The following is a 12830-nucleotide window of genomic DNA, read 5'->3' as shown; positions in this document are numbered from 1 at the left end:
GGACTAAACCGGCCACTATTTTTGTTGACCTTTGTCCATGGAAGGTCCCTGCAAAATTTCATTGAAATTGGTGCAGGGGTTTTGGAGAAGAAGATTTTTGAAATTTTAGTCAATTTGACCCTTTTTGGCCCCGCCCCTCAGGCCCCTGGGAGCTTGGGACTAAACCGGCCGCTATTTTTGTTGACCTTTGTCCATGGAAGGTCCCTGCAAAATTTTGAAATTGGTTCAGGGGTTTTGGAGAAGAAGTCGAAAATGTAAATTGTTTACAGACGCACAACGGACGACGGACAAAAGGCGATCGCAATAGGTCACTTGAGACATTGTCTCAGGTAACCTAAAAACTTGCTGTTGATGGAGATGCTGACAAAGTCATTGGACCACAAAAGGAAGGTTTCATCCAGCATTTGATGCATGGGTTGAGATGTACTACCCAAGATACATATGCTCTTGTCCAAGTTTGGTTGGGTAGCACTTATACTTTCAGTGAAACTAACTGAAACGCAAAAAAATAATGTTGACACTCACGCAGGCGCCGAAAAAGCAACACCTTAGTTTCGCTTTCGCTACTTCGTGGCAGCGAGACAAAAACACTATTAAAACATGATAGACAGTAAAAGTTCAACAGACACTATAATGTTGTGTGATAAAATTTATTGTCCTACATGATCTTTTCTAGACATTTAAAATGAGTTATACTGTACATAATGAAATTGTTTCAAAAACTTAATAGACAAATATTTAAAACATTGTATAGGTGATCCTATGAAAACAAATACCTGTATACAATCAATATTCATTTATTATTGTAGAACGTGTATTCAATCAAAATTAAAACTTTAGTGTAGATCAACAGTTGTCATTGTTTGGCATACAACAGCACAAAATGTAATGGGTAACAACTTCTAGGTACCAGTCCAAAATCTTGAGATGAAAATGCATCAATGCAGTATTTTGGACTTAATTTTGATCATAATTCAGTTATTTAAAGAACATTGTACAGTTAGATCAACAATATCTGAAATATTCTACACAAGTTCACGCAATTTGTCTTCAGATTAACTGCATTTATCAACCAATGAACATGACCATAGCCATATGTATGGCCTAAATGTACAACACATTATCAGTATTATATATGGATTGAAGCTTCTTAAATGGTGAAGCAGAGGAAATGCACATATATGTATACATTACATAACATTATATGCTTTACATGATCAAATATCCTTATTAGATATCTTGTTGACCTCAGCTACTTTTTGTTGTATCAACAACCACAAATCTGTCCAAATGCAGTGTGACCTTTTCACTGGCAAATTACATACCAATCCTCTTCCATTCAATATACCAAAATTGAATTCACGATGAATAACCAGTAACCGTTAAATATAAGTACCCCCCCCCCCCCACACCTTTTTTTATTTATAAAAATGAACTTAAATGCAATGTTTTAACAAGATGTCACACAGATGGCCTGACGAACAGACTACAGACCAACTGATCGAAGAAAAAAAAGTTAATGCCCCCTTAATTATGTTACTGGGTTAAAAAAAATATGTGATTACATAGTAACAGCGATAATAAGAGCTTCAGGGTATATTTGACTTTCAAATATTGATGTAATCATCATTACCCAGTACAATACAGGTAAATTTTTCAACTATGGAAAATAACGATCTTTGTTAACATGAGCGACACATCATTGGTAAATTTTTCAACTCTGAAAATTAGCAACATTAACGGTGTACAGCTCTGTTACAGGATACGTCGTAGAAGTAAACAACAGTAACATGAGCGACACTTTGCACGTCAATGGCTTGAAGGAGCTCAGTTGTACTCAAAGGCTAGGACAGCCAAGATGTGGAAACCGTCTATTTGGGAAAGCTCCGTTGAATAAGTCTTGTATTCCACCGTTGAATAAGTCTTGTATTCCACAGCATTACCGATGGAGCTCAGATTCGTACTCTAAAAGACATGAACACAGTAGCTCTGGTGCTTTCTTCAGCCTTTCACAGGTAAGACAGGAACGTTCCAGCAATATTCCTTGATTCTCATCACAATCACCCTCAGATTTCCCTCTCACACACTAATGTCCTTGTCACCAAAAACACTACATTCTTACACCAGTATTCTGTCCAGTATTTACACAGTCCTTTCACACCAGTCATCCCTTCACTTCTTTGGAGGAGGTCTGAAATGTAAACAGGACATAATACAATATGGTTCACCTGCATTCACTTAAAATTCAAAAGAAGAAATATGATCCAACAACATCAAACGGGGAGTATCTGCAAATTAAATCCAGTTAACATGCTTCGGCCCACTACGTTGACCATCATCAGGTCCTGGTATTCAGCCAACCTAGTGGGCCGAAACATGTAACCTGTATTTACTTTGCCAAGACTCCTCTTTTGAATTTTGAGTACTCTTATAGCAAGACAAGTGACTTCTATTTAGGAATCCAGTCAATGGGGTACACAGAACTTCACTGAATATCCACTAGCGGACTTGGCTCTCATTTCTCCTTGTATTGACTTAATAAATATGCAAGCGCATGTTTCCCAACGAGTGATTGTTTGTTATTATTTTCATCCAACTCTAATTACTTATAGACGTATCGGTTCCCCAAAAAGTGGCGGTTGGTTATTATATTTATCTCATTAGATTTAGTTAGAGATCTCAAGCAAGTGATGTAGCTTGAATTGATTACTTTCAAAATGCTCTCAAATGGCAATTTGTTTTAATACTAACTCTTTCACCACTGTATACCATAATAGACTCATCCATATCAATACATGGGAGAGTCTACTAAAGTTACTTAGGGGTGAAAGGGTTAAAACATATAAATATGTGGTTGTGGTTATAATAAGTCTGATATTAAAGTGTAGAACTTTCCCATTTCTTTTTTAAATTGCTTATATCAGTTGAACAAACTTTACTTATCAACATGATATCAGACACTTCTTCCTCAACTTTAAAAAATGTCCGAAATGCCAATTTACACAGAAATGTAGTTACCACCACTGAAAAGCTCCCCGGAACATGGTGTTACAGTAGCAGCAGTATCTATTTTAAGAAGTCATTAAACATTCTGTTGATGACTTTTTAGTGTGATTAATGTTCACACAAAGCTTGCGACCTGCACATTGTTCCTAATGTATGGGTATTAGGATATATGTATAGGATATATATATAGGATATCCAATGCTTTAAGTGTGAAAAAACAAGGCAACTTCTCAAAAATTAGGAAACCTCATCAAAACATTAAGGTGTAGGATAGCCCTACGCATCATAATCTAATGAAGACGAGTTCTACATGTGAGCTGATTTTCCTTACTTTGGAGTATTTTCCTATTTGTGACAAAACAATATTTTTTCTAGCATAGAGTTAATTCCCTTTGTATAACGTTCATATATATTGACCATTTTGATACTCTGCATTTACAACTAACATTGTTAAAGAGTAGGATCTGTATTAGATAAGGCCTGTTCTGAACCACTGAGTTTCTGCTAATTTTACTGATTTTTAGTTTTTTTGTTCGCTTCCAAACACCCAAATTTCAAACAACTGATTCTGTAAAATGCATGGAAATGTTTATTATATGGAATTCATCTATAGGAAATGATTCAAATATTTCAGAAATCTACAAACAATAACCATACATTTTGATTTGAGGGTAAATAAGCTACATTCAAGACCTTCTCGATACATGAAAATACTCATCAATTTGTACACTCAGACAAACCAGATTTTATATAACTCCAGGGAAATCATGGAATTTGAGAGCAGTGGACTCATCCATATCAATACTGGTCAATATCAAAATTTTTGGTCAATATCAAAATTAAGTGGGGCTGTTCGTGTAAAATTGTAATCAAATTGGAACATGGAGGGGTCAATTTCAGTTCTAAGGGGTCAATGGCCCAATGGCTCCCTCTAGGATTATCCCTGTTACCCACATTAGCCTGTCGCGTTTGGGTCCCTCCAGGATTATCCCTGTTACCCACATTAGCCCTTCATGTTTGGCTTCCTCCAGGATTATCCCTGTTACACACACTAGCCCGCCACGTTTGGCTCCCTCCAGGATTATCCCTGTTACCCACATTAGCCCTTCATGTTTGGCTCCCTCCAGGATTATCCCTGTTACACACACTAGCCCGTCACGTTTGGCTCCCTCCAGGATTATCCCTGTTACCCACATTAGCCTGTCACGTTTGGCTCCCTCCACGATTATCCCTGTTACCCACATTAGCCTGTCACGTCTGGCTCCCTCCAGGATTATCCCTGTTACCAACATTAGCCTGTCACGTTTGGCTCCCTCCACGATTATCCCTGTTACCCACATTAGCCTGTCACGTTTGTCTCCCTCCAGCATTATCCCTGTTACCCACATTAGCCTGTCACGTTTGGCTCCCTCCAGCATTATCCCTGTTACCCACACTAGCCTGTCGCGTCTTTGTGACGTACCTGTACATGCCCACTACGACAGCGTGGTCCCTCTCGTACGGCTCCAGTGTCAGCTGTTCTGTAGGTTTAATCTTCTCCGCCTTCAGTTTATTCACCTCGTCAGCAAACACTGCCTCTGGCTCTGCTGTGGAGTCTATACAGTTTGCCTGGAATATGAACAGTCAATACTCTGTACTGGGTCTGTGAGATATCTTGTACACACACATTTAACTTCAAAAGTGGTTTAGAGTGATTGTTGACTGACCATTGACCTTTCAACCTTGACCGATGACCATCAAAATATAATCGAGTGTAGAACTTGATACTATATTATACCATGGTGTAAATGTGAATTGAATGTGTTAAGGGGTTCATTAAATATCTTGTATGCAAGTTTTACTATGGACGGACGGACATTACTATATACCCCCCCCCCAGTAAGTGGGGATATTAAAACAATCAATAACAGTCCATGTAGAATTAGAGACAAGAATAATATAGTTCTGTGTTTGCACAATAAGTACATGTATATGACAATAACAGTAATGTGAGATCTCCAGTTATTGTGTTTACATAGTAACGAGTAGGTGTTACCACACTTACCTTGATGGAGATGACAATGTGACCTTTGTCTATGTGTTACCACACTTACCTTGATGGAGATGACAATGTGCCCTTTGTCTAGGTGTTACCACACTTACCTTGATGGAGATGACAATGTGACGTTTGTCTAGGTGTTATCACACTTACCTTGATGTAGATGACAATGTGACCTTTGTCTAGGTGTTAACACACTTACCTTGATGGAGATGACAATGTGACGTTTGTCTAGGTGTTATCACACTTACCTTGATGGAGCTGACAATGTGACCTTTGTCTAGGTGTTATCACTCTTTCCTTGATGGAGATGACAATGTGACCTTTGTCCTTGAGGAAGTTGTGTGCATTGATGGCCACAATTCTGGCTTGGTCTGGCTGGGGTAGAATTAGAGACAAGAATAATATAGTTCTGTGTTTGCACAATAAGTACATGTATATGACAATAACAGTAATGTGAGATCCCCAGTTATTCTGTTTACATAGTAACGAGTAGGTGTTACCACGCTTACCTTGATGGAGATGACAATGTGACCTTTATCTAGGTGTTATCACACTTACCTTGATGGAGAGGACAATGTGACCTTTGTCTAGGTGTTATCACACTTGCCTTGATGGAGATGACAATGTGACCTTTGTCAAGGTGTTATCACACTTACTTTGATGGAGATGACAATGTGACCTTTGTCTAGGGGTTATCACACTTACCTTGATGGAGATGACAATGTGACCTTTATCTAGGTGTTATCACACTTACCTTGATGGAGAGGACAATGTGACCTTTGTCTAGGTGTTATCACACTTACATTGATGGAGATGACAATGTGACCTTTGTCTATGTGTTACCACACTTACCTTGATGGAGATGACAATGTGACCTTTATCTAGGTGTTATCACACTTACCTTGATGGAGAGGACAATGTGACCTTTGTCTAGGTGTTATCACACTTACATTGATGGAGATGACAATGTGACCTTTGTCTATGTGTTACCACACTTACCTTGATGGAGATGACAATGTGACCTTTATCTAGGTGTTATCACACTTACCTTGATGGAGAGGACAATGTGACCTTTGTCTAGGTGTTATCACACTTACCTGGATGGAGATGACAATGTGACCTTTGTCTAGGTGTTAACACACTTACCTTGATGGAGATGACAATGTGACCTTTGTCAAGGTGTTATCACACTTACTTTGATGGAGATGACAATGTGACCTTTGTCTATGTGTTACCACACTTACCTTGATGGAGATGACAATGTAACCTTTGTCTAGGTGTTATCACACTTACCTTGATGTAGATGACAATGTGACCTTTGTCTAGGTGTTACCACACTTACCTAGATGGAGATGACAATGTGACCTTTGTATAGGTGTTATCACACTTACCTTGATGGAGATGACAATGTGACCTTTGTCCTTGAGGAAGTTGTGTGCATTGATGGCCACAATTCTGGCTTGGTCTGGCTGGGCAACATCAGCAAATATTACATCTACCATTCCTGTAAATTTCAATGAAACATTGAAGTTATAATAATTAGGGCTGTCACAATATATCTGAAAATTGGTATATTGCAATACACAAGCATATTGTATTTTTTCACAACACAGATTAAATATTGCTGTATTGTACAAATTTTCAAAAGTTGATTTGTATGTTTCTGCTTGCAGTGGTGTTTTAACTTTTGGAGATGACTGAATATCCTAACAGATATGCCAATCACCATAAACGCGGCTATTACTAGTGGAGGGAATCGGTTAAATCTTGTAATTGATGGTTGGTTTGAAAAGATTCTTAAATCTGTGTGATCCACATTATATATGATAAGGATTTATAAACATTCTGAGAACAATTTCCTTTTAAATTCAGCACCTTTTTCCTATGACAATATATCGAGATACCCATCACAATACTGTGTATTGCAATATGTATTGTGATACACTCTTGAACGTATTGCGGCAACCCTAATAATAAGCCTATTTACAGCTAGCTTACCCATAAGCATTCTGTACTTGTGTGGATGTCTAGCATCCTCGATGATAGGGATAATGTTTGTCCTTTTCTTGGCTACATTGATGAGATCCCGTCCACTTCTGTGTGAGAATTCCACAGCATACACTAAGCCCTCCTGAAAAACACCAACCACAAGGAAATCAGGAAGTTGTTATTGATGAAAATTAGAGGCTAATCTAGCCTCCATTAACCACTGTTTAACAACTGTTTCATTTCTCAACTCACCTCCCGCCCCATTTTTCTGTATTTTCCCTTAAATGACAGGGGTTTTTTTAAGTTGATGTCTGTAATCAACTGGTATAGGTTTTATGGAATAACCAAAAATATATCATTTGTTTAGCTACCCTAAACTATTCTATTTCAAGTATTTTCATTTCTCAGAAATACTGTAGAACAAATATCTCCTCACTCTTTCAAAACTTAATTGAGAATGACTTTAGGCGCTTTCCAGTACATAGATATATATACAATTTATAAAATCAATACAATTAATATATACATTAATCAATACAATATTTGAACATATAGATTAAACAATACAATATTTGAACATATACATTAATCAATACAATATTTGAACACATACATTAATCAATACAATATTTGAACATATACATTAATCAATACAATATTTGAACACATACATTAATCAATACAATATTTGAACATATACATTAATCAATACAATATTTGAAGACATACATTAATCAATACAATATTTGAAGACATACATTAATCAATACAATATTTGAAGACAAAGATTTTCAGATGACAGAGACTCACCGGTCCTACGATGTCGGACACATGGCTGACTGTTGTCCCAGACGCGGCCCCGAGGTAAAGCACCTTGCTGCCGGGCTTCATGTGTATCTGGTCCACTCCGCCCAATATGGCAGCAGCCAACTTGGACCTAAAGGGGTTCCAGGTCCTGTACTCAGTTTTGGTCTCGCCAATCTACGAACAGTATAATATGTATATCAGAGGTGAAGGTCTCGCTATTACTCCATGAAATAAACCCACAACTGTGACAAACTTGCCAACCCTCCCTATTTTGGAGGGAGGCTCCCGATTTTCGGACCCTAAAATCGAACTTTTTCATCAAGTAAATTTGCTTAACTTTTCCTAGTTTCTAAGATTTGATGATTTCATTGAAAAGAACATCTCAAAAGATGCCATTTAAATGATTTCTTTTACCTGGAGGTATATACACATTCTATCTATGCTTTTGATTCTCAGAAAGCATAATCTAGCACATGGAAATTTCAAAAAGTTGGCAAGAGTGCTGTGATAACTCCTTTATGATATCACATGACAACAGAAATTTGCAAATATAGCAGGTTTTTCTACCAGAGTTATGTTACCTAACAATACCATGACAAAACTATCTCAAACTTATTTCCAGTAAAATATGATCATCATAAACAAAGTCACAAAATGTCATTTATGAAATTGTGAAACTTCATCTCCCATCTTGGGGTAAAACGTCGTCATATCAGCTAAGGTAATAAATATGAAAACAGGTGCCTGCATGTTCCGGTGTATAAGCATGTTTCAGACCCCACTTTTTAAAAAGGTTAGATTACATGAATAGAAATGTTTTCTATCACATTGATTTCATCTTTCTATGCTATTGCTGCTAAATAGAACTCTAACCAATTTAACTCTCCCCGCTCTGGTGTATGTCATGCTGGACAGACCTAATTAAAACTCTCAACCCTCTGGTGTGTGTCATGCTGGACAGACCTAATTAAAACTCTCACCCCTATGGTGTGTGTCATGCTGGACAGACCTATTTAGAACTCTCAGCCCTTTGGTGTAAGACATGCTGGACAGACCTAATTAAAACTCACACCTCTCTTCTTAAAAGATTTTAACATGTGCTTACCTCTGTACTTATCCTCTTTTCTCCGTAGACGGCCTCCCCAGGGACCATGTTTAGTGTTACCAAGGCATCCTCCTTTCCACGGGCAATAAAAACACCTGTCAACATGTAAACAGGTAATGAATATATCTAGACAATTGAAAACTCATATTAAGTTTGTTTTGAACACTAACAGTAAATGAAAACTTCTTTTGCAAGTATTTCCTGTCAAATAAAAAGAGGAAATGACCACCAGTCTCTTGACTCTATAAAACTGTAGCAAACGTTTTCGAAAGCTTGCCAAAATAAGTTTTCAATAATAAGTTTGCACTCATAACATAATGAATCTCATTACCAAAAAACAATATTTAACATTATACTTTGAAGTCAAATTTAATTTCACTTTGATGCTAAGCTATATATATCAACAGCAAGGACATCAAGAATCTGAATTATTTGATACGGAAAGGGATACTTGGTTAAAATATACAAAGTTTTTCACAACCAGTTTTCATTTAAAATGCAGACAAATTAATCAGACACAAAAATTGTAATAAACAAACAGTATTACCCACAATTAGTGGTAAAACTGCAGGTGGCCACTTTAAATTTGAGCCATTCTTTTTTGCATGATTGTAGAAAAAGGGACAGACTAAGTGTTGCTTCAGTTGATCTACACTATAGATAACAGTTATTACCTTGATGTCTGTGGGGCTCTACAACAACAGTCCTGCCACCTCGCATTCCACCTCTACCTGTTCAAAATTATTATCCATACAATTAGATACTATAAAGTGACTGCATGCCTTGCATATTCAGAAAAAGGCTCATATTTTTCTCCACTTTAAATTTATGAGAAACATGTCAATGATAACAGTCAGCGCTATTCCTCTATCACATAAGGAAATTGCATGTGTCAGATCATGTATACTGGTACCGATATATTTTTATTTATTTTTTAATTCAATTTGTGAATATTCATCTTAACACACAAATCATGAATCTGACATTAAACATTATTTCATTATAAACAATAAACAATTAATAAATTTGAAGACAAATCTGGGGAAGCAAATGTCTACAAGAAAGTATAACAATTGAAATTCAAGTTGAAATTTAACTTTTATACTTTGTTAATAATGTTTTATATTGAAGAAGTTAATCAAGTAGGGTAAAAAAGGAAATAGATATTTCTTTCCTACCTACTGACCAAAATTTCGAAGAGGTGGTTCAGTCAATGCCAAACCAAGAATATTTATATCTTAATTGCCAGGTTTCTTTTATGCTTATGTATATCAATACAATCCTCACCTCCTCTCGCCCCTCTACCTCCTCGTCCTCCACGGTCACCAAATCCTCTACCCCCTCCTCTTCCCCCAAAACCTCCTCTTCCCCCTCGGCCTCCTCTGTCACCAAATCCTCCTCTCCCCCCTCGGCCTCCTCTGTCACCAAATCCTCCTCTTCCCCCTCTGCCTCCTCTGTCACCAAATCCTCCTCTTCCCCCTCCTCCTCTGCCTCCTCCTCCAAAGCTTCGGCCAGCCGGAGAAAATCCTAAAAATAGAATGTTATGATTATTTTTTCTGGTTATGTTATTTCAATTGAGTCGTAATTTGCACTGTATTTTCAAAAGGATTATAATAGCAAGAGTCTTAGCAGGTGTGTGATTGTCATTTAATCTGACCAATCAATGATCAAATATATCAGCTACAAACAAGTTACTAAATAAGTCTGCAACAATTCTGTTGTCGTGTGCACAAGCGCTTTAATCTTGTAAAATAGAAAATCCGTATTTATACACAATTTTATGCAAAGGTGCTTGTATCTGGTATTTCTAACGCATTGGATAAAATCTGAAATCACCAATAAACACACACTTGTATTGTGTGTACATTATCAGGTCCAGTACACTCTGCCGATTGAGCTATTTTCATGTCATTTTCTTTTTTAAGAGAAACGAAAAAAAAGTCGCTTTTAAAAGAAGATTATCATTTGGTAGATAACAAAAGACATTAAATATTATTATTCTTTTTAAAAAATAATGATGTAAAAAAAATCAAAATTTAACATTTATGAAAAATGAAAATAAACATCTAACTGTATGCTTTGTAGTCAACATTACCATAAATCTTATTGTTTCATGCGACTTTGTTTTAATTTAATGAAAATTGAAATCTGAGAAAATATAACTTAATACAGCTTTATAGAATATGGCTCAATCGGCGGAGTGAGTGGACCTGATCATGGATTTTGGATTGCACACAAGCACTCGTATTTCATATTTTTTTAACACCTTGAATTAAAATGCCAATGTACACACATTTGTACACGAGCGCCTGCTGCCTGTGCCATATGTCAGTGTCTTAGGAACCCGGGTTGTTCCTGTTCGTTTTACGGGTTGTTTTGGCCTAAATCCAATCTGCCCTCCGGCATTTTGCCTTAATACATTATTACTTGCTATTTTCAAAGGCATTTGACGATAACACACTATCTGGATGATATCGACAACAATCAACACAACAACTGCTGCACGCAAATATAATAGATAATTAGTCATCAACAGGTTGGGCACAACGGCGCATATGGGTAATAATCCTGCATTTGGGTAACAGTTACCCATTTGAGTAACAATTTTATTACTGAAATGGGGAATAACGTGAAATAAAAACAAAGTTCTTTTAAACACTTGGAGCAAAAAAGGGCGTCATTCTGTCAACTTAACCACATAAATAACACAATGAAGTACATTAGTGCACAAAAAAATATCAATTCTGATGTCTAACTATTTGTGAAAAGGACAAACCATATCGCTGACTTTGTTCTCCATCGACTTCAGTGTATAGTCAATTGGACTATCCAGTGCAAATGCGAAAGGTGAGCATGATGTTTTATGTGTGCTTTTTATAGCTACTCTACAACACACTATGAGCAATGGAGGTGATACAATTTGTCATTTTCACATAAAATTTAGAGAACTGAATTCACAGATTTTTCTACACAATATTGTACCTCATTGTATTTATTTGATGTTGAAAGAATGACGCCCTTTTTTGTTCATAATGTGTAAAATAACTTTGTGTGTTTTTATTTCACTTTATTACCCATTTCAGTAATAAAATGTAATAGAATTATTACTGAAATGGGTAACTGTTACCCGAATGCAGGATTATTACCCATGTGCGCCGTTGTGCCCAACCTGATCAATTGCCATGTGCAGATAGATCATCGATAAGTCGGTAACCAAAATATTGCCATCATCACAATACAGCAGCATCTAAATTACTTCAGAAGCGGGTATAATGCACTATTTTGCGCGAAGACTAAGATGTTATAGGTGACATGAACACGCGTTTCCAGACAGCCTAGCCTCGACACTATACCGATCGCATCCAGACTGCATGGGCATGGCTTGAACTCTACAGCTCAGTGTTACACAAAATCATATACAGGCCGAATACCATTATAACACATACTTCTTCTACTGGTGAAACAAACAAACGAGACTATTGCATATTTTCAAATATTCAGGCAGTTTTAGATTACTTACCAGGTCGTCCCATTTTCTTAAAATTGTTGTCACGCTGTGTGAAATGGTTCGCAAACACGTGTTTCTTTAATTCACTTTTCCCACAATTCTTCTCGAGAAAACTTCCGGCTACTAACGGGGAGACCACTCTTCATAATCTTGCGTGGAAATATTTACAAGTGAGAATTTATGATTTATTGGTTCTTGCTATATATGCATCTTATAAAAAAAATCGTCTGTTTCAAATAGATAAAATATTCATAAATACTGTTGAAACTGTTTGCCTTGTACGTATGGAATACGTCGTTGTTTTAGAGTTACCTCCCTCTAATGATCAGAGCCATACATAGAGACATGAAGAGGGGAACGATTCCATGTAAAAT

At 36.8% G+C, this 12830-nt stretch overlaps 1 protein-coding gene across 1 annotated transcript; it reads right to left on the bottom strand.

Moving 5' to 3' along the window:
* Positions 1-761: 761 nt before the first annotated feature.
* LOC110464278 (rRNA 2'-O-methyltransferase fibrillarin-like) lies at positions 762-12574 on the bottom strand. The gene is made up of 9 exons (XM_021519409.1): positions 12469-12574; positions 10236-10475; positions 9623-9679; positions 8949-9043; positions 7847-8017; positions 7046-7178; positions 6439-6551; positions 4469-4614; positions 762-2191 (listed from the first exon to the last, which is right to left on the bottom strand). Exons 1-9 carry the CDS (start codon positions 12479-12481, stop codon positions 2173-2175), a joined length of 987 nt encoding a protein of 328 aa, XP_021375084.1. The 5' UTR covers positions 12482-12574; the 3' UTR covers positions 762-2172.
* Between the last annotated feature and the right edge of the window lie 256 nt (positions 12575-12830).

The sequence above is a fragment of the Mizuhopecten yessoensis genome, unplaced genomic scaffold (genome assembly GCF_002113885.1).
Source record: "Mizuhopecten yessoensis strain PY_sf001 unplaced genomic scaffold, ASM211388v2 scaffold10979, whole genome shotgun sequence".
In the NCBI taxonomy this organism is placed as follows: domain Eukaryota; kingdom Metazoa; phylum Mollusca; class Bivalvia; order Pectinida; family Pectinidae; genus Mizuhopecten; species Mizuhopecten yessoensis.
The sequence above is the reverse complement of the archived record's forward strand: the minus strand, read 5'-3'. Positions and strand labels throughout refer to the sequence as shown.

Coding starts and splice junctions, on each gene's coding strand:
- LOC110464278 (XM_021519409.1), bottom strand. Junction 9,044..9,622: donor AGAGCCCCACAGACATCAAG/GTAATAACTGTT, acceptor ACATGTTGACAG/GTGTTTTTATTGCCCGTGGA. Junction 8,018..8,948: donor AAAAGAGGATAAGTACAGAG/GTAAGCACATGT, acceptor TACTGTTCGTAG/ATTGGCGAGACCAAAACTGA.